Consider the following 24,420-nt stretch of genomic DNA (forward strand, 5'->3'; position numbering starts at 1 on the left):
TATTGTTTTTTTTTTTTCTATTCTGTTATAGGAAAAGAAAAATGATAGAAAATGTCATTGTTGATCTGTCACATGACAGACCCCAGTGGCCTCAGACAGACCCCTTAACTCCTAAAGGTCTGTTGGGTTCTGTAACATTGTCCATTATTTAAAGGAAAAGTAGTATTACATGCTGCACTATATATCCAGCAGCCGGCACTGGAGACGTGAACAGAGCCATGGGCAATATTCCTCTGTGTACCGGCCTCCAAAATGTCCAGTGTGTTCCACGGAGTGGGTATACATGTCACCGACTCCCACAGTAGAAACCAGATACTACTAGTGTGGTCTTTTTCATGTCTCTCTGTATAGTGAAGGGTAGTTGGCATATGCTGCGGGCACAAGTGCCTATGAATACATGTGGCAGAAGCTATAATAAAAACGAGCCATTGACAGCGCTTTATACATCTGCAACCAACTGAATTATTATTAGTGACTTCTGCATTTCAGCTCTGACTGCTAAGGCTATGTTCACACATTCGGGATTTGTAGCAGATTCGCAGTGCAGATTTCAAACCACAAATCTGTAAAAATTATTAGTAAAATACAAGTCAATGAAAAAATTAAAAAAGTGCCGATCACCGAGCAGTGTCCGGGCGCAATAGAAAGTACAGTGGATCCTTGATTAACGAGAACAATCCGCTCTGGGAGTGTGCTTGTAAACCAAGTTACTCGTCTAGCAAAGCAAGATTTCACATTGGAAATAATGCAAGCTCAGACAATTCATTCCACAACTTGTTCAATGTCCCCTTTTGTGTCATTCCACACACCTACAAACACGCACAAACACACATATTATGCTCACCTTACCTTTTGTTCCATCGCCGGCCTCCTGGTTCTTGTAGTCCGCAGGTACAGGATGTGTATCGGGTAACCATCGCAACTGATGCCGGAGCTTCCGCTGCCAGAGTGCTGACGTCAAAGGCAGGAGCTGCTTGCCTCTGATTGCTCAGTACGCTGCCTTTGAGAAGCGGCTGACAGCGGAAGTTCCTCCTTCGTCGTGATGATTACCCGATACACATCCTGTACCGGCGGACTTCCAAAACCAGGAGGCCGGCGATGGAACGGAAAGTAAGGTGAGCATAATATGTGTGTTTGTGCGTGTTTGTGCCAACTGAAAGAGCGTGTCAGAGCGCGGTGAAAGTACGGAACCGGAAGTGTGTGCGGTGAGCAAAGCTTGCTCGTAAACGGAGTTACAAATTTACAGCCAGCTTTGCTCGTATAGTGAAATACTCATACACAAAGTTACTCTTAAACCGAGGTTCAACTGTATGAGTCGTCAGACCCCTCTGCACACACTCAAGCAGGAGCAGTTTTTAGAGAGATTGTCAGGGCCCTGACCCCTAGATCTGCAGGACATGTATTGAAACCAGAATGTACTAAAGGGAGTCTGTCAGCACAAAATAACAGTTAAAAACCAACACAACACCTTGTGTGGGACATAACACTAACAAAAATTCTCCCTTTAGTGACCAGATACATTTCTGTAGTTGCTGGACATTGCTCTTTATACAGTTTGCTAATATTAATAATAATACGCTAATAAGGTGCCTGAAGTGCCCTGAGCGTGGCCGAGCAGTTCAGTGCATGTTCCCACCTACTATTGCACGTTGTATTTATTTCCGCCCCAGTTTCCTTCTGTAAAGCCAGAGTTGTCCATCAAGGAAGAGGATGGGAGAAAATAGTAAATGGACAGGTGCACTGAACTGCTCGGCCATGCCAAGGGTCCCCTGAGCTCCCCATTTACTTACCTGAATGAACAGCGATTTCTGACAAATGCAGTAACAGATTTGAACACTTAGGCTATGTGCGCACTAGAAATGTGAAGTTTCTCAAGAAAATTTCTTGAGAAACTTCTGCCAGTGAAAGATTTCCGGACCTGCGGAAAAAATCCGCACCAAATCCGCATGCGGTTTTGCCGCGGATTTACCGCGGATTTACCGCGGATTTACCGCGGATTTGTCCCTGCAATAAATAATAAAGATAATCGATAGACAGATACTGGATAGATAGATAGATGGATAGATGAATAGATAGATAGATAGAGGGATAGATAGATGGATAGATGAATAGATAGATAGATAGAGGGATGGATAGATGAATAGATAGATAGATAGAGGGATAGATAGATAGATGAATAGATAGATAGAGGGATAGATAGAGGGATAGATGGATAGATAGATAGAGGGATAGATGGATAGATAGATAGATAGATAGAGGGATAGATAGATAGATAGATGAGAAAAACCTATATAATGTTCCACCTCCCTGCATTTTCTAAGCTGGCACCCTTTAGTGACTTTCATGTGGCACTAAAGGGTGCTTAGCCTTGTATTTAGCCATAAAATAAATAAATAATTAAAAAAAAACGACGTGAGGTCCCCCCATTTTTTGTAGCCAGCTAGGGTAAAGCAGACGGCTGCAGCCTGCAGACCACCGCTGGCAGCTTCACCTTGGCTGATAATCCAAAAGAGTGGGCACCCCACGCTGTTATTTTAAATTATATAAATAATTTAAAACAAAAAACGTGCGGTCCCCCCCATATTGGATCACCAGCCAAGGTAAAGCGGACAGCTGGGGTCTGATATTCTCAGACTAGGGAGGTCCACTGTTATTGGACACTCCCCAGCCTAAAAATAGCAGGCCGCAGCCGCCCCAGAAGTGGCGCATCCATTAGACGTGCCAATCCTGGCGCTTTGCCCCAGCTCATCCCGCGCCCTGGTGCGTTGGCAAACGGGGTAATATATGGGGTTGATGCCAGATGTGTAATGTCACCTGGCATCAAGCCCTGGGGTTGGTGAGGTCAGGCATCTATCAGATACCCGACATCACCAACCCAGTCAGTAATAATAAAAAAATAGACAACAAAAAAAGTTTTATTTGAAAAAACACTCCCCACATAGCCTCTTTAACCAATTTATTGAAAAGAACAATCAATCCACGTCCGGCGTAATCCAATAAGGGGGGGTCCCACGGCGATCCATACCATAGTCGCTGTCCCAGTCAATGAAGAACAGAATGTTCCCCATTGGCTGGGAGAGCTGTGCAGTGACCTGAGCTAACATCAATAGGTCAGCTCAGGTCACTGCAGGGGATGACGAGCGCTGCCATCAGAAGCATAGATGAGATCATTACCTTCTGTGATCATCTCCTGTACTGCTGATGTCAGCGCTGTCACTGACTTCTATGCCCGCCGCGTTGTCAGAAGTATCGCGAGAGCCCGTGACGTCACCGCTAGTGACAGTCTCGGGCCGCTCGCGAGACGGGCATAGACAGCAGTGACAGCGCTGACGTCAGGAGGCAGGAGATCGTCACAGCAGGTAATGATCTCCCCTCCTGACAGCAGCGATCGTCATCCCCGCGGCTCCCAGCACTGCAGGATGTCAGTGTCTGCCTGCGCTGCCGCGTGACAGGCTGCTGACACTGCGGGCAGACACTGACACCCTGCAGTGCAGTGTCAGTGTCTGCCTGTGTCAGTGTCTGCCTGCGCTGCAGCGTGACAAGCTGCTGACACTGCGGGCAGACACTGACACCCTGCAGTGCAGGCAGCCGCGAGGCCGGAGCAGGACACAGACTGCACGGGACAGACCTGGAGGTCGCACGGAAGCGCTTCTGTGCGGCGTCCAGGGAGTGTGACGTCTGTGTTCTCTGCTTCGCTTCCTCTTCCTGGCATAATGACATCGCTTCCTGCAAAACCGCAGGCAGCGATGAGCATTCCCGCAGGTAAATCGCGGCTATTCCGGTGGTATACCGCACATCATTGCTACCTGCGGAATACCCCCGGAATACCGCAGGTACCTGCGGAAATTAATGGACATGCACATTTTCTCAAGAAAGTTTCTCGAGAATATTTTCTCAAGAAATTTTCTTGAGAAAAATCCGCACAGTGCGCACAGCTATTTTTTTTTCTCATTGAATTTCATGGGAAATGTCTGCACAAAGATTGCAGACATTTCTCAAGAAATTTCCGGGGCAAATCCGCGGGTAAATCCGCAGGTAAAAAGCTCTAGTGCGCACATAGCCTAAAAGTATAACTTCTATTACGGCTATGCCACTCCCAAGATGTTGTGCTTGGTTTGAATAGTCATTTTGTGCTAAGACACTCCATGCAAAAATAAATAAGAATAGGTTCACTTTAATTGAAGGAAAACTCCCGAGCTTTTACCCCAATATCAGTTACAATACCTTAGCCTAATAACAATAAAAATATTAAAACATCATATCAAAGACTGAAGATATTAAAATATGTTGATACAACGTCTTCTTCAGGTGATAAAAAACATCAATTTTTCAAGCAGGAACGCCTCAGGAAGCTCCTTATCTTTGGCATGTTGTATACCTGAAGTGTCTTAGGGCGGCTTTGCATGTTGCAACATCGCATGTGCGATGTCGTCAAATCGAAAGTGACGCACATCCGGCGTCACTTTCGACATCGTAGTGTGTAAATCCTAGATAATACGATTAATGAGCGCAAAAGCGTCGTTATCGTATCATCGGTGCAGGCTCCGACTTTTTCATAATTACGCTGCCGCAACAGGTACGATGTAGTTCCTCGTTCCTGCGGCCGCACACATCGCTGTGTGTAAAGCCGCAGGAGCGAGGAACATCACCTTACCTGCCGCCGGCGGCTATACAGAAGGAAGAAGGGGGGCGGGATGTTTACATCCTGCTCATCTCCGCCCCTCCGCTTTGATTGGCCGCCTGCCGTGTGACGTCGCTGTGACGTTGTACGACCCGCCCCCTTAGGAAGGAGGCGGGACACCGGCCACAGCGACGTCGCAAGACAGGTGAGTGCATGTGAAGCTGGCGTAGTGATAATGTTCACTACGCCAGGAATCACACAAGATATCGCTGCTGCGACGGGGGCGGGTACTATCGCGTGCGACATCGCAGCATCGGCGTGCGATGTGGCAACGTGCAAAGCCCGCCTTAGTGTTTTTTGGTTGTTCCCTGAGTGCTTTTGCAACATGTTTTTTCTTCTTAGCGGAGGATTTGTGTGTATTTTTCCAGGTTTTTTGGGGTGACTTTACTGGCATTTTCAATTTTTTTTTTTATTTATTTATTATGTATAAATATTATTAGCATTTATGAAAGCAAAAGCAATAAAGATGCCTTCCCATTGACTTGTATTGTAAATAGTGTTAGGCGACTAGTTGACTATTCGTACTCGCTATGCTGTTAGCGAGTCCTATCCACTACTCGCATATTTGTTACAAGTAGCGGGCGTAATGCAAGTCAATGGGAAATACTCGCTAAGTAGCGAGTAACCTGAAAGCCGTACTTTTCGTGGAAGTAGCAAATAGTACGGCTCTCGGGTTACTTGCTACTTAGCAAGTATTCCCATTGACTTACATTGTGACCGCTACTTGTCATGAATATGCGAGTAGTGGACAGGACTCGCTAACAGCATAGCGAGCACAAATCGCTAACTACTCGCTCAACACCAATTATAAATCCTCAGAGCGGGAAATGCCTGGAATTTTTGGAAACCTTAAATGGCTAAGATGCTCACCATTATGAACATGTAAGGCTGTTTTCACACATCAGTTTTTTGCCGGTAAAAACCTGAAAAAACTGATCCAGCGTCTGTTGCCACCGGATCCGTTTTTTTCCCCCATAGACTTCTATTAGCGCTGGATTGTGCCGGATGGCCTTGCATTCCATCCGGCTTTCACTGGATCCGCAAAATTTGCTTGTCCGGCGGCCGGATGAAACGCTGAGGGGAACGTTTTTTGTCTCCTGCGAAAAACCGTATTGCGCTGGATCCGGCACCATACAGTGTGTTTTATAATGGAACCCTATGGACGCCAAATCTGGCGTAATGCAGCAAAAAAAAACGCGGATACGGCCGCCGGATACGGGTTTTTTTTTAATGGAGCATGCTCAGTAACACAACGGATCCGTCATAAAACTGAAGGAACTGATGGAAAAAACTGATGCAACTGATCAGTTTTTTCACTGGATCCGTCGCATCATTTTTGTTCGCCGGATCGTGCCTGATGCCAAAAAACTGATGTGTGAAAGCAGCCTTAACCCCAAGTCTTTTTTAACATAGAAATGTATATGTTAGCACTTTTTCAGGCTGGTTTTGGATTGAACCTGCTCAACATCCACCTGTAAAAAAACAAACTGTGAACATACCCATAATTTCTTGTCATTCCTGCCTTAAAGGGAACCTGTCACCAGGATTTTCGCTATTAAACTAAAAGAGTCCCCTTCTGCAGCTCCTGGGCTGCATTCTAGAAAGGGTCATCTTGCTACTGGCCCCCCTTCAGACCTACATAACAACTTTATAAAATACTACCTTTTGCTATGGTAATGAGGTTTGCTGGCCCCGTGGGCGGGCTGTATTTCATCCGTTATCCCCCTCCTGCCGCTGTTCGCCGTTCCCCAGTGTTTATTTACATAGATGAGGCCGCCCGCCCTCATCTTACACAGTGCTCTGGAAACTCGCGCATGCGCAGTGGCACTATCGCAGGACTGAGCGCTGTTTTCAAATTACGAGCGCCGGTGATGATATTGTGCAGGCGCAAGATTATGGGCGGCGCTGTGAATGTCATCACCAGCATCATCCAAGCACCTGCCCATAATTTCGTGCCTGCGCAATAACCACCGGCGCTCGCAATTTGAAAACAGCGCTCAGTCCCGCGATAGTGCCACTGCGCATGCGCGAGTTTCTGGAACACTGCAGAAGATGTGGGTGGCGGCCTCATCTATGTAAATGATCACTGGGGGACGGAGAAGAGCGGCAGGAGGGGGGATAACGGACGAAATACAGCCCGCCCCTGGGGCCAACAAACCTCATTACCATAGCAAAAGGTAATATTTTATAAAGTTATGTAATTTTATTTTTTCATCTGAGAAAATCACCGCTGAGACATTGATTGTATAAACCGCAAACCCTGAAAATCTGATCCAGATATACATAGAACGTTTTTTGGATGCAAATTGTACTCATCTAGCGGGAACTTTTCCTGCATGATTCTTACAAACTATAGTGTAAGTTTAGGGTATTTTTCATGTTTGCGACCCCCTGAATATGTGATATGGGTGCAGAAAGCCGATATTTGGCGTGACATGTGTTAATTTGCGTCCTGGCCGGTGCACCCTGCCGGTTGGCTGGAATAGAAGGCTTCAGTTGTGACGCGATGGCAAACTGCCCCCTCCTCAGGTGAACAACTCCACGAGCTCTTCATTACATCCTTGTCAAAACTGAAAAATTCTCTAATCAACAGCAATCTGTCCGCGGCCCCCCGGACCGCTGGCGGTGTCCCCCCTCTCTATCTGCTCAGTGGCGCTCACGTCTCCAGGCTGCTGATTACATTAGGCTAAGCTGCAGAGGAAATGAACCGTGTCTTATTTAGGTGCAAGTAGCTCCCACGTAGCCGGGGCCTGCGGCACTTTTAGAGCATTTTATGGCATTAAAATTAGTGTTGCTTCCCTCTGTGCTGCTGCGTGTAATGCCTTAAACGCAATAAGCAAGAGGCGAGCGAGCCCCCGCTTCTCCCCCTCTTATGCCAAGAGGTTATGGGTTTTATTTTTTTTCCCTGTCTGAAAATCTTGGTCGGGGAGGGGCAGTACAACCTAAGATACAGGTTATAAGACCACTTGTATTCATGCCATCCTAAGCAAATATCAGAAAATTGACCCTTTGCGGAGTATATAACTAAGATCTGGATCATAGCGTAGCGGTATATTATAATACATCCTGGAAGGGGCCAAAAGAGAGTAAATTAAGGTTTTATCAAGCCAACGATGATGGCTGTATGTGCAATGATGAATCATTTAGTACATATGTACATTGCAGGCCATGAATGCCATCTACTAAAAGGGCTATATCCCCTCACCGTCTGCACTGCCTTTCCCTATACGCCCTAGGACATAACCCCAAGTTAGTAAAGGCACAGCGACTGCAGCATGCTTTTGTCTTATTTCTCCCGTCTGCACCAGCTAATTGTTGCAGCTTTAAGAAGTTGCCCTGGGGTCTGATGAGATCTCTCTACTACCCTTCCTCGCCCTACAACAGAGCCACTTGCTCCAGTCTCATAGCGAGTGGGGGGCAGGGGGACCCATGAGATGACAATCATGGGGTGCACGACGGCAGCCAGACCCCGCGGAGACCCCACTCTCCCAGCAAAGATCCCCCCCCCCTCCCACCGCGCAGTGTGCGCCACTCTATCTCACCACATCTCATTTGCATCTGGGACATCAATTAGCATGTTTGTTGAGGCTAATTGAATGAAACTCAATCATAGCCCTTAATTGCTTGCCTATGTAAAAAGAAATCACATTAATGCAGCTAATTAAGTGTATGGCAATAAGATGCAACATAATTAGGGGAAGCAATGTTAACCCTTTCCTCTGTGGATCTGGCGGGGTGGGGGGCTGGCAGTGCATCGTGAAACCGTGTGTACATCTGTCTCTGTGCCACCTTCTGCAGTCTCTCCTGGTGGTAGAAGAGTTAAGGTTAATTACAACGTGTGATGCCAAGTAGCTCAAATAGACAAGAACTCGTCTTGAATTTTAGACTCTCAAGAATGACCAAAGTTTATAGAAGCCGCTTTCTACGGAAATCTGTTGTTTTTCTGTAAAGGGCTGGGAAGTTTATCCTATATTCCCTAATATCATATTCGTGCATTTTCAGTTTATTCTTTATGGCACAGACTTTAGAGAGGACATGCTGGGCTGCACTCCATGCTGGAGGTCTCACTAGCCGAGGAGAGGGGCCAGCTTCTCTCGCCGATAATCTCTCCACTCGTGCGGGTTTATTTGTTTCCTATGTTAAGAGATTAGCGACAGAGAGAGCAGAACATGCTAATAGCTTAGCAATTATGGCTTTTTCAGGTTTTAGAGGGGCAGGATAGGGGCTTGGGAAGGGAGGGGGGTTCCTGGAGTAGACCCCAGAGACTTGTTAAATGTTCTTAATCTCACAAGTGTCTGAGCTGCCTCCTTCTCAAGCCTTGTTAAGTGGCCATGTACCTTGATCTTGTGCTGTTTGCCTCTGATCAGTGATTTTGGATTGATGGTGGTTGGGGGAAAAAATCTGCATTTGTGAACCAGGACACCGGCTATTACTGGTATTTGCATGGTGAAACGAGGCCAGCTTGACAATGCAAACCCTTCAGTCATTATTTAATACACAGTTTGTACGTGCAGAAAGAATATTGTACATTACTTTTGTGTTTTCTGGACAAGTGTATGTAATTTTCAGCTATTTAGGATTTTGGGCATCTATGTATTAAATCCATTTTTCTTACTGTTGCACACAGTCTTACATTGTACCGATCTAATATTTGCACCTATGAAAAAAAACATGTATTTTATGTTAAAGAATATAAAACCGTGAGCGTTTCAGCTCCTGTGTCCTCCCGTGTGGGCCTTGTATTATTGTATTTTGCTTTTTTTACACCGAACGGGTGCAGAATCCAAATATTAGAAGCCACTAAGGGCAATGTACTGGCATAGGGGTTTTTCACTAAGCTCTTCACAGACCCTTGTGGTATATTACTCCTCTCCCACAACACCAACTGCATTTTACAGTAGATTTGACTTTATATGAATAGACTAGGGAGCCCTAGATAAACCATCAATCAGGTTTCTCACATATCTCTGAAAATGGCCACTATTCTTGCTGGTAAAAGGGAAAGCTCCAGTTCCAATGTCTCAGAATTTGCTCCAATGGTCCTCATTTTAAAAGAAAGAGACAGAGAAACCCTGACTTGAGTTTCAAGCTGCCATGTTTTAACTAAATAGAAATACCCTTGTTGTTTGATACACAATATCATATTTTCATATGCCTAAAATTTTATAAACTTTGAGTGAAAATAGATACAATATGTCAACTGCTGGATTAAACAATGTAGTGTTTCAAACCTCATCTATATCAGAAAAATCCCCTATCTACTAAACGTTAGACTAATGTCAGCTGAACCCACCGATGTCGCAGGACTGGCCGATCGTCAAATGTGTATAGAGCCGCCCTACTCTTCCCCAGCATCATTTGTCAGGGGACGAATGACCGGAGCCCCATACACGTTAGACTTCTGGAGGACAATCCTTTTGTTCTCCAGGAGATAATCCGGTGACAGTGCAGCCTGGTTTAGGCTCCCTCATGGAGAACAAATGAGCAATCGACCGAGCATTACTGTTTATGGAGGAATTGGGAGAGAGTTTGCTCGTCAACCATCTCTTCATTGTGCATAGGCTTTATGTATCAATAGTGTGTGTGGGGTGGAAAGCGTTTCCAACTAATAGGTCACCACCGCTACGTGTATATTCTAATTTACCTCCAGCAAATCTACACCACCTCAGATTCCATAAAATGTAATATGGAGTGTTGTTTCTTGGCAAGGGGGTCTACACTTTACTGGTAAAAGCCTACAAGCAGATTTAGTAGCAAAGTCCTATTTATGGTGCAGATTGTGCACTTCTAGGGGGCGACCACATTTGTGGTTTCTGTAGAGCCAAGATGCTTTTGTTGCGTGCTGTATAACCGTATCTCAGCAGCAGTCATGCTGCGTCTGAAAACTGCAACAACCCTGTGCCGTTGCAACTTTTTTAAATCACTTAATCGTGCATTGAAACAGCTGTTTGACCTGTAAATCCGCATGGTCATTACGATTATCTGCGCTGTTCTTCAGGTAGAATGACTACTTCCTGCAGGATTAGGTGACCGAGCAGGGAAACTGAGTATGGTGGCACAGGGCTCTTGATGTTTTCAGCCACAGCTTGAAGGTTAATTCTAGGGGAAATAATTTTGTGTAGCACACTTCTTGATGCTCCTCAACAATAATGACCACATAGATTTCTCATTCCATTTTCATCATCGCTTATGTACTTTATATATGTCTGTAAGCATGTGTTAGGGCCTGTGTTAGTATGTGTTAGATTCTCCATCAAATAAAAATTCCCCTTTTTTTAGGATTACATGCAGAACGTCCATGGCAAGGAAATTGATCTGCTCAGGACTACAGTAAAGGTTCCAGGGAAGAGGCCTCCTCGAGCAACATCATCGTGTGCACCCATTGCCAGTCCTAAAACTAATGGTCTGACCAAAGAGGTCAGCGGGCTGCAGATATCCCCTAATACAGGTATGGACTTTCTTATAGAACAGTAAATTCAGCCATTGAACACCCATGTGTGACATACTGTATGTGATGCTGAGATGAGGAAGCATACATTTTACAGGTCCTGAGTTATGCTTTCTTTAGACCACTGCTTCAGTTTTTCAAAAAGCTCAGCCATTTCTGTAATTCCTTTAGAGCGTAAATGGAGCGCCAGTGCGTATGATCAATAAGTACTCTATGTAGTCGCCTCAAAACCCTGGTGGTGGGAGGACATGATCTAGGAAACTGATGGTGCTCTCATCAATTGAAAAGACCCATCTACATTCAAAAATAGCCAAATGTCCACCCAAAGCTATTCCCCTGACTTCCTCATACACATTCACTCCTGGTTTGGCCAATCATTAATCTGTTATCTCTAGAAAGTGGAATTAAGCCACTACATGATATCTCAGGGATAAATTTTAAATTAATGAGAAAAAAGGAGTACCGAATTTTTTGGATTATAAGACGCACTTTTCCTCCCAAAAATTTGGGAGGAAAGTCAGGGGTGCATCTTATAATCTGTATATAACTTACCAGGGTGGTGGAGAGGGGTAATAAGGGGCCGGGGAATGTTGTGATGGCTGGGCTGGTGCGGGGGTCTGCGGAGGCAGCTGCTTGGGCGGCTGTGCATTGTCACCAGCTGCTGTGCGGGTTCTCCGGTGTTGCAGCGGGGTCTGCGCGTGGTCTCCGGCGGCTGGGGCTGCTGTGCGGAGTCTCCTGCGGCTTTACTGGCACTGCGGGTCGGGCGGTGAGGACTTCAAATAATGCTGCCCGAAGTCAGCAACACCCTATATAAGGAGTGCTTAATTATTAGGCAACTTCCTTTCCTTTGGCAAAATGGGTCAGAAGAGAGATTTGACGGGCTCTGAAGAGTCCAAAATTGTGAGATGTCTTGCAGTGGGATGCAGCAGTCTTGAAATTGCCAAACTTTTGAAGCGTGATCACCGAACAATCAAGCGTTTCATGGCAAATAGCCAACAAGGTCGCAAGAAGCGTGTTGGGCAAAAAAGGTGCAAAATAACTGTCCTTGAATTTAGGAAAATCAAGCGTGAAGCTACCAAGATGCCATTTGACACCAGTTTGGCCATATTTCAGAGCTGCAACGTTACTGGAGTATCAAAAAGCACAAGGTGTGCCATACTCAGGGACATGACCAAGGTAAGGAAGGCTGAAAAACGACCAACTTTAAACAAGAAACATAAGATAAAACGTCAAGACTGGGCCAAGAAATATCTTAAGACTGATTTTTCAAAGGTTTTATAGACTGATGAAATGAGAGTGACTCTTGATGGGCCAGATGGAAGGGCCAGAGGATGGATCAGTAAAGGCCAGAGAGCTCCACTCCGACTCAGTCTCCAGCAAGGTGGAGGTGGAATACTGGTATTGGTAAAGATGAACTTGTGGGACCTTTTCGGGTTGAGGATGGAGTGAAGCTCAACTCCCAGACCTACTGCCAGTTTCTGGAAGACAACTTCTTCAAGCAGTGGTACAGGAAGAAGTCGGTATCGTTCAATAAAAACATGATTTTCATGCAGGACAATGCTCCATCACATGCATCCAACTACTCCACAGCGTGGCTGGCCAGTAAAGGTCTAAAAGATGAAAAAATAATGACATGGCCCCCTTGTTCACCTGATCTGAACCCCATAGAGAACCTGTGGTCCGTCATAAAATGTGAGCTCTACAGGGAGGGAAAACAGTACACCTCTCGGAACAGTGTCTGGGAGGCTGCGGTGGCTGCTGCACACAATGTTGATTTTAAACAGATCAGGTAACTGACAGAATGTATGGATGGTCGGCTGCTGAGTGTCATCAGAAAGAAAGGTGGCTATATTGGTCACTAATTTTTTGAGTTTTGTTTTTGCATGTCAGAAATGTTTATTTCTAAATTTTGTGCAGTTATATTGGTTTTCCTGGTGAAAATAAAAAAGTGAGATGGGAATAGATTTGTTTTTTATTAAGTTGCCTAATAATTCTGCACAGTAATAGTTACCTGCACAAACCGATATCCTCCTAAGATAGCCAAATCTAAAAAACCCTCACTCTAACTTCCAAAAATATTAAGCTTTGATATTTATGAGTCTTTTGGGTTGATTGAGAACATAGTTGTAGATCAATAATAAAAAAATCCTCTAAAATACAACTTGCCTAATAATTCTGCACACGGTGTATAAGCACACTGTAGTAATAACTGTGATAGGGGGGAAAAAAGAGCTCTTGATAAAATTTGGGTTGGTCAGCAGAACATGGAGCAGGGCTGTGGAGTCGGAGTCGTGGAGTCTGAGTCGGAGTCGGAGCTCATTTTGGTGGAGTCAGAGTCGGTATAAAATGCACCGACTCCGACTCCTAAAATATATAATAAATTGGGGACAGGAGTGCAATGCAGAATGTGCTGAATATTTTACTAAATAATAACATTTAGTATAATGCTTATATTTAAGTGAAACATTTATTGTAGTACAATGTGAACATCAGACATTTAATTGTTTTTATGATACAATAATCAAGATATTTGGATAGAACATAAAATATTTATTGGAATACAACTTTAGAACACAAAAAACTAATAAATTGTAAATATGTAATATATATATATATATATATATATATATATATATATATATACACACAGTGTATATACACACACAAGATATATATGTAATCTACTGTATATTACATAGTGTATTACATATTTACAATTTATTACAGTTTTTTGTGTTCTAAAGTTGTATTCCAATAAATATATTTTATGTTCTATCCAAATATCTTGATTATTGTATCATAAAAATTATTAAATGTCTGATGTTCACATACACATATTCATGTACTACAATAAATTTTTCACCTAACTATAAGCAATATATGTAGGAGCCGGAGTCGGAGCCGGAGTCGGAGCCGGAGTCGGAGTCGGTGCAAGAGAATTTGAGGAGTCGGAGTCGAAGGTTTGGCTTACCGACTCCACAGCCCTGACATGGAGGCTGTCAACATTAATCACACATTTTCCAGACTTAATTATTTAGCTATCAATGTATTTATAACTTATTAATAAAGAGAAGCTGTTACTACTCACTATAAAATTATATTCCACATGGAATGACATTCTTTTAGCAAAATTTTCTATTGTGCCGATCCTCTGTTGTTCCACGTATCAATGTATGAATAAATTGACTTCTAGGTGTTACCAGCTGTGGGTCTCTACCCCCTTAAATTGTCCATTCACTGCTTATACTGACACTGGATTGACACACCGCATTTTGTTTGCAGGAATGTTACCGCCCAGTTGTCACTTTCTTCAACAGTTCGTGGGAAATACAGACCTTCTCTTAAACAGATGGTCATATATAGATATGTGCAGTAACTGCAAGCAGGAGGAGTAAAGTGAGCAGGCAGACTCATTTGTAATGGCAGCATTTACCTCTAGACAGTATTTTACATTGATTACAATGTAATATATAAAGGTGTGTGTATGTGTGTGTGTGTATATGTATGTATGTATGTCCTCTAAAGAAATTTGCACCGTCGCATTTGCAAACACAAAATTTTGCACAGACACCCCATGTGACTCAGGGAACGTCATACGTCATAGACTGTTTTGACGGGAAAATTTAACCCCACGCTTTACAGTTACTCTCCAAAAAACCTGCCTCAATTAAAGTCAATGGCGCTGCGAGCTATTAGGTTATTAATAGGAGCTGTAATTGGTTGCTATAGGAACAAAATAATTTGTTAGTATAAGAAGCTTATGTGTGAGGTAATAAGATGTCGATGGGGAGATGGATAGAGACAGACAGACGAGGGAAAGAGACAGGCACAGTTACTATTCCAGGCACTGCACGGGTACTACAGCTATATTACTATAGTACTACAGTTATATTATAATACAATCCTAAATTAAATGAGTCCACTGTAAAAAATGATGTGCAGCATTCAATTAGTGCCGCTTTCTAAGGCTGCTTTCACACATCAGTTTTTTTCCATCAGGCACAATCCGGCAAAAACTAAAAAAAAAACTGATCCGCCGGATGCGTTTTTTCCCCATAGACTTTCATTAGTGCCGGATTCTGCCGGATGGCCTTGCAAAATTTACTTGTTTGGCGGCTGGATGAAACATTGAAGTGAACATTTTTGTGTCCGGCAAAAATGGATCCGGCGCCATACGGCGTGTTTTATAATGGAAGCCTATGGATACCGGATCCGGCGTAATGTGGCAAAAAACGGATCCGGGTGCCGGATCCATTTTTTTTTTTTTACGGAGCATGCTCAGAATCACACCGGATCTGTCAAAAAACTGAAGGAACTGATGGAAAAAAATGATGCAACTGATCTGTTTTTTCGCCGCATCCGTTTTTTCGCCGGATCGTGCCTGATGCCAAAAAACTGATGTGTGAAAGCAGCCTAAATAGTAAGGGACATGTATGAATTGTAAGAGTCACAAAGTGACTGGGGCACTTGGGCTAAATCCATTTCATGGGGGGCCAGGTTACATAGGTGTATAGGTTAAAAAATGACCGATGTCCGTCAAGTTCAAGCTTATAGTTTTAGAGTTTAGTGGAATAACCATTGTGTTAATTTTAAGCACAGAACCTGGGATATTTTCATACATGCGTGATGATGGGATGAAAGTAATTTTTCTATTATATGCAAGCAACGCAATATAAATAGGAGAAAATCAGAAATTTACCTTTTGTTAAAATCTGGTTTTTGTTTTCCATGTGTTGTTTTTTGTTTTTTTTTTTAAATTGACATGTATTTTTTTCTTTTTCATATTGGGATTTTTATATAAAGAACAAATAATGATGATTTCACAATTTTCACACTGGTCACTGGATCTTTTATAGCCTCTCTCTGCCCTTTCAGGAAGCGTTTATAGGCGTTTTGTTACTTGCGGAAGCAGGATTACAGCGACCGATGGCACTGCTTGATAACACAGGATTCACCAATCACAATAGACGAGCCCGCAGCTTACCCTGCTCCCTCCCTTCAGAGCCGCCATTGCACACGCTCATTAGATGCTTTAATACTAAACATAGGATCGTAGTTTGACCATTGTGGCTAATGTCTGTGTTGTTTCTTGAAATAACAGGAATTTATCACTGTGTTTTTGCCAGATCTTTGGCATTAAGCGTCTTGAAATGTTGCAAAATTTTTGCACAATTTGAATTTGTGCAAAAATTTAGTGACTTTTTTTTTTTTCACCTCTCCCAACCAGCACTTTTAGAAAAGTGGAGCGAGACCAAAGGTGTCCAATTAATTAATGATAATTTACACTACAAATGTACTCTAGTCCATGAGTGTTGTAATATATTTGGCGCTGGTGCACAGCAGTTGAAAGATGCACCAAATTCATTGAGTCCTGTGCCTCTTACTGCAGCGCACTGGCAAGCAACACGCTAAATGAACGATTCATTGTGACGGGTTGCCTTCGCCAGCCTTAATGAAGGTCTGCAGTGGGCTATGCTGCACTACATTCATTAAAGAGAGCGCACCATATTATGAGTTTGGTACATCTTCTCAGTGACGTGTGCCTCGCCTGAAATTCTACAGCAGTCAGGGACCGGAGTGATATCCCGGGTTAAGTTGCGCCCCTGTCGTAACCTTTTATAGCCACCACTCTCCGTTCCACCTATGCTCCTACCAGTTGTGCGGAGCCGGTCACCACTTGCAAAACGTTAGCGTTTTAATGTAACTTTTCAAAGTGTTTTAACACCAATCTTAGTCTCAAAAGGCTCCAGTGGCCGGTGTGAAAATTGCTACATTTCTATTCTCTATTTTTATACAGATTATGATATGGGGATAAAAAAAATATTGCAGAAAAATATGATTTGGCACAAAAACCTGATCATTCTGATGATTGCTTCTTCATAAGGTAGCTGTTAATGGAAGTTTTGTCAGCTCCAAAATAGATATCACAATGTGCACAGGTTCTTGATGGGGTCTTTACTCTAAGAGGAGCCATTTGTTTATACGCAAATGAGGTGGTCAGCGCCCTGTGGGTGGGGCCATGAGGTTGACACCCTTTTTCCCATAGTTTCACTAGCTAGCTCCACCTCTGCTATATTGATTAACAGCTCTGAGCTAATCTATAGGAAGAAGGGTACTCTGAACCTCACAACCCCACCCAAACTGCTTATAAATATAAAGTTATATCTGATATTTTAAATGAAAGATATCGCTTCTTAGCTCAAGGTCCTCCTACAGGGACCTGTGCTTAATAAGATATTGATTTGGGAGTTGACAGGTTTCCGTCTACAAGGGTTTTCAGTTTCTGCTCAATTTTGTATTGGGGGTAAGAGGGGCTGGTGGCGTCATGTCTATAGATACACTACAGTTAAAAAGTTTAGGGTCACTTAGATATTTCCTTATTTTTGAAAGAAAAGCACATTTTTTTTTTTTTTCAATGAAGCGAACATTAAATTAAACAGAAAAACACTCTATACATTGTTAATGTGGTAAATGACTATTCTAGCTGCAAATGTTTTGCTTTTTAATGCAATATCTACATTCTGTAGGTGTATAGAGGCCCATTTCCAACCACCACCACTCCAGTGTTTTAATGATACATTATGTTGGCTAACTGTGTTAGAAGGCTAATGGATGTTTAGAAATCCCTTAAAAACCCTTGTGCAAGTATGTTAGCACAGCTGAAAACAGTTTTGCTGATTAGAGAAGCTAATTAATGGACCTTCCTTTTGAGCTAGTTGAGAATCTGGAGCATTACATTTGTCGGTTCCATTAAACTCCTAAAATGGTCAGAAAAAGAGAACTTTCATGTGAAACTCGACAGTCTATTCTTGTTCTTAGAAATAAAGGATATTCCATGCTGGAGATTGCCAAGAAACTGAAGATTTCCTACAACGGTGTGTACTACTCCCTTCAGAGGAGAGCAGAAACAGGCTCTAACCAGAGTAGAAAGAGAAGTGGGAGGCTCCGCTGCACAACTGAGCAACAAGACAAGTACATTAGAGTCTCTAGTTTGAGAAATCGACTCCTCACAGGTCCCCAACTGGCAGCTTCATTAAATAGTACCCACAAAACGGCAGTATCAACATCTACAGTAAAGAGGCGACTCCGGGATGCTGGCCTTCAGGGCAAAGTGGCAAAGAAGCAAAGAAAAAGCCATATCTGAGATTGGCTAATAAAAGGAAAAGATTAATATGGGCAAAAGAACACAGACATTGGACAGAGGAATATTGGAAAAAAAGTGTTATGGACAGACAAATCGAAGTTTGAGGTTTGTGGATCACACAGAAGAACATTTGTGACACGGAACAACTGAAAAGATGCTGGAAGAGTGCCTGATGCCATCTGTCAAGCATGGTGGAGGAAATGTGATGGTCTGGGGTTGCTTTGGTGCTGGTAAAGTGGGAGATTTGTACAAGGTAAAAGGGATTTTGAATAAGGAAGGCTATCACTCCATTTTGCAACGCCATGTCATACCCTGTGGACAGCGCTTGATTGGAGCTAATTTCATCCTACAACAGGACAATGACCCAAAGCACACCTCCAAATTATGCATGAACTATTTAGGGAAGAAGCCGGCAGCTGGTATTCTATCTGTGATGGAGTGGCCAGCCCAGTCACCAAATCTCAACCCTATTGAGCTGTAGTGGGAGCAGCTTGACCGTATGGTACGCAAAAAGTGCCCATCAAGGCAATCCAACTTGTGGGAGGGGGGAAGCATGGGGCGAAATATCTCCAGATTACCACAGCAAATTAACAGCTAGAATGCCAAAGCTCTGCAAAGCTGGAATTGCTGCAAAGGATAATTCTGTGATGAAAGCAAAGTGTTAAGAGAAAATTATTATTTCAAGTAAAAATCATTATTTCTAACCTCGTTAATGTCTGGACTGTATTTTCTATTCATTATAAAACTCATTTGATAAATATAAGTATGATTTTTCATGGAAAAGACAAAATTGTCTGGGTGACCCCAAGTTTTTGAACTGTAGTGTACCTGTAGAACAATCCTGCGCTTTGGCAGAGGGGCTGGTGACTTCATGTCTGTAGATACCTACAGAACAATCCTGCGCCCTGGCAGGTATCTGGAGATGCCGTCACCGGCCCTGCTCACCTTTCAGTGCAGAGGAGAGCAGAGACAATTATAAGTTTGTGAGACCCTATTACACATTTTCCATCGGGGCCCAGTGGCTCCTGGCGCTGGCATAGTTCGGCACATATTGATGGGGGACACGTTGTGCCATAGCCGGCTGGTAAGCGGTGATTTACAGCGATCAGTCTTGCCTAGAAGTCGATACAGATTCTGGATCAGATTTCTTTCTATTCTTGCTTAAACATGTAAAACTCCCTGCCTGCTTCCCACTCGGCGAGGCAGGACTGATCCCCCCTCCTCTGTTCCTCCACTCTCCACTAGCCCCAGGTCTCTCTCGTAATGTTAAATCCATCAAGAGACAAGGGGCTGATTTTTACCCAAAACCACTAATGTGTTTTCTGCGTTGAACTGCTGATGACATCTTAAAAGTCCTCATCGTGCGGCGCCCTCCACACTCCAACAATCAGAACATCTCGTAAACCCATAAAATCCAAACTAATAGCAATGAATATTCAGTGACCTAGAATACTAATTATTGTCATGAATATTAATGCCATCGGACTTGCTTTGGTCCCCCTCTTCCTCCTCCTTTTCCCTGTTGTCTGTCTTCTTTTCTGTGTTCACTTTTTCCCTTCTATTTCCACAAGGACCATAATGTGGGTGTCCGGTAAAGTTATACACCCTCACACCTCCACAATGGAGCAGGACGTGCTCTGCACCCTACTGCAGCACAGCCGGAGCACCCAGTTTTGATTTCTTTGTTTTACCTCTCGCACCCACCCTCTGTCTCATCACTTCTCCTGTCTCTCGCCGCCTCTGTCACACTTTCCACTCAGCTGTGCACTGAAGATGTTTCCTAATGAGTGTTTAAGAGGGGGTTCTGTCCTCTGCGACTGTGGTGGGGGCAATAAGCAGATCTTGATTAACGAGACAGTGGGGGGGAAGGGGGTAACAGCGCTGCTGCTATGTGCACCCCCCCATGAACCCCCTCAGTCCCATCATTGAGAGGAGCTCCTCTCTCGGCATCCTCCAGCTCTCAGATTAATAGCTTTGCAGGACGCATTTAGGATACATTGCAAAGGTTTCTATCTAATGGGTTCAGCCATTTCCTCTTTGAGTGACAGGCGCGGGGAGTAATCGGCTGTGCAGAATGGCAGCACATTGCTAGTACTTAAGTGTACATTATCCCTGTTGTGTGTCCTGCAGAGGCTGTTTATCAGAACGCCTCTTGCAGCCGACAGGCGCCGACTGACGCTGCTCTTGCTGTGGCGGGAGCAAGTAAATGTGAGAATAATAATAATAAAAATTGAGTCAAGGAACTGGGGGGAAAAAACCTATGGAGAGGGAAATGTGCGTCTGAGACACCGAGTGGTGTAACTTGGGCTGCATATACGGGGATAATTAGGCTTGAGCATTAATATCTAGTAATATTCTTTACTTGGATCCTTTTACGTCCTTTCTGTCGCTTTGTTTTTTGTCATTTCCCATCATAAATCCTGGAGCTTCCCCCACAATCATGATATGTTCTTCCGAGCGTCAGTTCCCCATCTCCCCCTAGCTTTGCTTACTTCCTTTGCTTTGTCAATGAATGGATCAAGGGTGTACAAGTGTTCTTCTGCCATAAACCAAGGCGCTTCACCATCCGTTATTCGGATGAACGGTATGATCCCTAAGTAAAGCGACGCAAAGTCCTCACGTGTTGTACTGTCCCCTCTTGTGGAATCTGCACCCAAAAATCTGCAATAAATAGCCCACATCTAAAAATACCGGATATGTCCTGTTCCACAAGACTTTCTGCAGAAATAAGACACATTTTTTTAGATTGGATTTCTGCCATGGGACAGCACAACCATTAGGCTATGTGCGCACGCTGCGTTTTTCGCGGCATTGTTGCACGTTTTTCGGGTGCGTTTTTGGGCTCAAAACTGCATGACTTAACTCATAGGCTTTGCTGGGGAAGTATTCATTTTTGCTGTCCACACACAACTTTTTTTTTTTTTGCCGTGTTTTTGAGCTAAAGAAAAAAAAAGGTCAATTCTTTTCTGCGTTTTACTGCGTCTTCCAACCATGCAATGCATTGGAAAAACGCAGCAAAACGTAGAGATCAAAAACGCAGCAAAAGGCAATCAAAAAGGCATGCGTTTTTGCCACGGGTGCATTTTTTGTGCGTTTTTTGTGTCAAACGCACAAAAACGCAGCGTAAAAAAACAGTGTGTGCACATAGCCTTAGTCTTCATTCATTGAATGGGGCTAATCTTCTTCAAGCATATCCTTTAGTTTTCCTTGTGAAATCAGTGGGATTTTTTTCCCTGAACTGATATTTTCCATAGCATGTCAATAGAATTGTGGAAACCCCATTCACATACATGGAAAGAGTATCTTTGTTGGATATGACATGGGTCCATGTTAAAAGGAATCTGTTACCAGGTTTTTGCATCCTAATCTGAGAGTATAACATAACAGTATAGCAGTAAAACATAGAAAAACAGAGACTCTGATTCCAGCAATGTCACTTACTGGGCTGCTTGCTGTTGTGTTAATAAAATCACTGTTTTATCAGCAGGAGATTATCATTACACGACTAGTAATCCTGCTGTCAGCTAATCCTCCATATTCAAGAACTCTGTGTAACCCCACCACTTATTGGCAGCTTTCTGCCTATGCAGTGTACATAGAAAGCCGACTGATTGTCGGCTTTCTGTGTACACTGCATAGGCAGAAAGCCGACAATCAGTGGTGTGGGCGGAGTTATACAGAGCTCAGCATTCGTTGAACTGGTTGATCTGCTGTTGATAAAACTGTGATTGTATCAAAATGACAGCAAGCGGACCAGAGACACATCCCTGGTGTCAAGCTCTCTGCCTCTATTTAAGCTGCTGTCAGATGGGGTAGTAAAAACTTGGTGGCCGATCCCTTTAAATTCTCTGCGTGTGAACGTGGCCTTTATACTTCTGCAGAAAACACACGGACAGTATTTTTAATGGGCCTCACGGTCATGTATCCTGTATGTTTCATCTGATTGCAAATACCTATCCACACTAGACTATTGCGATTAATGAGCATAAAGGTTTCCAGAAAAAGTGCAGTGTGATTTCATAATAATTGGAATATTTCAACTGATCATTTTAATATTCTAGGTGCACCAATGGCTTATTGTTTTGATCTATTAAATGTAAACTTATTGTATTTTTGGTGAGAGTTATAAAGGCATCAGTTTTTCACATACAAGTGAAAACCCATACCTATTATAGTCTCTACAGCTGTTCACATGCCGATTCATTTTTGTGGACCGAGTCATGGATCCAACTCGCGACTGTACGTCTGAGGTTGGGGCCACATGAGCATATGGCATCCGGTGCGAGAGCATCAAATGCAATATGCCAATGACCCTGTGCTGCGAGCGGGAGCCGAGTGTCATGCAACTGTAATCTAAGGCTATGTGCACACGGTGCGTTTTTCTCGGCGTTTTTGCGCGTTTTTCGGGTGCGTTTTTGGCCTTAAAACTGCATGACTTTGCTTCCCCAGCAAAGTCTATGAGTTTTCATTTTTGCTGTCCCCACACAGCGTTTTTTTCAGCTGCGTTTTTGTGGTGACCACAAAAACGCAGCATGTCAATTATTCCCGCGTTTTTCACTGCGCTTTTCATCCATTGAGTTCAATGGGATGTTGAAAGACGCAATGAGAAACGCAAATAGCTGCGTTTTGGTGCGTTTTGGTGCGTTTCTAAGACCAAAAACGCAGCTATAAACGCAGGAGGTGGGTAGTAAAGTGACGTGTACAGGAAGAATATTCCTTCTGTCAGTAAACACAGAAGCGTGAATCCTACCGGTACCGTCACCGCCGCGTCCACCTCCCGTCATGGGCATGTATGCTGCCGTGCGGCGCCATGTCTGGGCGGGAGGTGGAGGCGGCTGCGAAAACAAAAGTTAACAGTAGAAAAAAAAAAAAAAGTTATACTCACCTGTCTGCAGCCTCCCGGTGCCATGCCCGCTCCCATATCCTCTCACGGTATCGCCACCCCCGCTCCGGCTGTGTGCAGACGGCTGGGAAAGCTCCGATGGATGCAGGACCTGGCGATGGATCACCTGATGCAGTCACCTGACGCATCAGGTGATCGTAAGTATCGCGGTGACGCGAGCGCCCGGCCGGTATCAGCGGATGCGTCAGGAGACTTCATCCCTGATTACCGGCAGCTGCTGCAGCGATCGGACGGGATCAGACTCCCGCCCCATCGCTCCAGGAGCTGCCGGTAATCAGCACATAAGTGAGTATTATTTTTTTTTTTGCACCGATGCTTCAGCTGATTGTATAATCGGCTTTTATACAATCAGCTGATGTGTGATGGGATTCAGGCACTTGATCCTGACACATCATCTGATCGCTTTGCCTTCCAGCAAACCGATCAGATGATATTGGATCCGGATTGGACGGCGCGGGACCCTAACCCAGGATTACTGCGGAGGGGGGTTTATTTCAATAAAGATGGAGTCACTAATTGTGTTGTGTTTTATTTCTAATAAAAATATTTTTCTGTGTTGTGTTTTTTTTTTTATCTTTACTAGAAATTCATGGTGGCCATGTCTAATATTGGCGTGACACCATGAATTTCGGGCTTAGGGCTAGCTGATAATATACAGCTAGCCCTAACCCCATTATTACCCGGCGAGCCACCCGTCACCAGGGCAGCCGGAAGAGTTGGATACAGCGCCAGAAGATGGCGCTTCTATGAAAGCGCCATTTTCTGGGGTGGCTGCGGGACTGCAATTCACAGCGGGGGTGCCCAGAAAGCATGGGCACCCTGCACTGTGGATTCCAATCCCCAGCTGCCTAGTTGTACCCGGCTGGACTCAAAAATTGGGCGAAGCCCACGTCATTTTTTTTTTAAATTATTTCATGAAATTCATGAAATAATTTAAAAACAAAGGGCTTCCCTATATTTTTGGTTCCCAGCCGGGTACAAATAGGCAGCTGGGGGTTGGGGGCAGCCCGTACCTGCCTGCTGTACCCGGCTAGCATACAAAAATATGGCGAAGCCCACGTCATTTTTTTTTTTTTTTGGGGGGGCAAAGAAATCCTGCAAACAGTCCTGGAAGGAGGATGCTGAGCCTTGTAGTTCGACAGCTGCTGTCTGCTCTCCTGCATACACTATTGGATGGAGGATGCTGAGCTGTCTGCTCTTCTGCATACACTAGTGGAGAATGAAGAACACATTGAAGAAGGAAA

General features: G+C 44.0%; 1 protein-coding gene across 4 annotated transcripts in view; it reads left to right on the plus strand.

Annotated features, from left to right (window-relative positions):
• Positions 1–24,420, plus strand: part of AGAP1 (ArfGAP with GTPase domain, ankyrin repeat and PH domain 1) — a 578,830-nt gene that overhangs the window by 448,896 nt on the left and 105,514 nt on the right. For all 4 annotated transcript variants that reach the window (XM_075317477.1, XM_075317478.1, XM_075317475.1 and 1 more), the window contains one exon: positions 10,961–11,129. In XM_075317477.1, the coding sequence (XP_075173592.1) occupies positions 10,961–11,129 (169 nt within the window). The remainder of the gene's footprint in view (positions 1–10,960; positions 11,130–24,420) is intronic.

This window comes from Anomaloglossus baeobatrachus, chromosome 7 (assembly GCF_048569485.1).
Source record: "Anomaloglossus baeobatrachus isolate aAnoBae1 chromosome 7, aAnoBae1.hap1, whole genome shotgun sequence".
In the NCBI taxonomy this organism is placed as follows: domain Eukaryota; kingdom Metazoa; phylum Chordata; class Amphibia; order Anura; family Aromobatidae; genus Anomaloglossus; species Anomaloglossus baeobatrachus.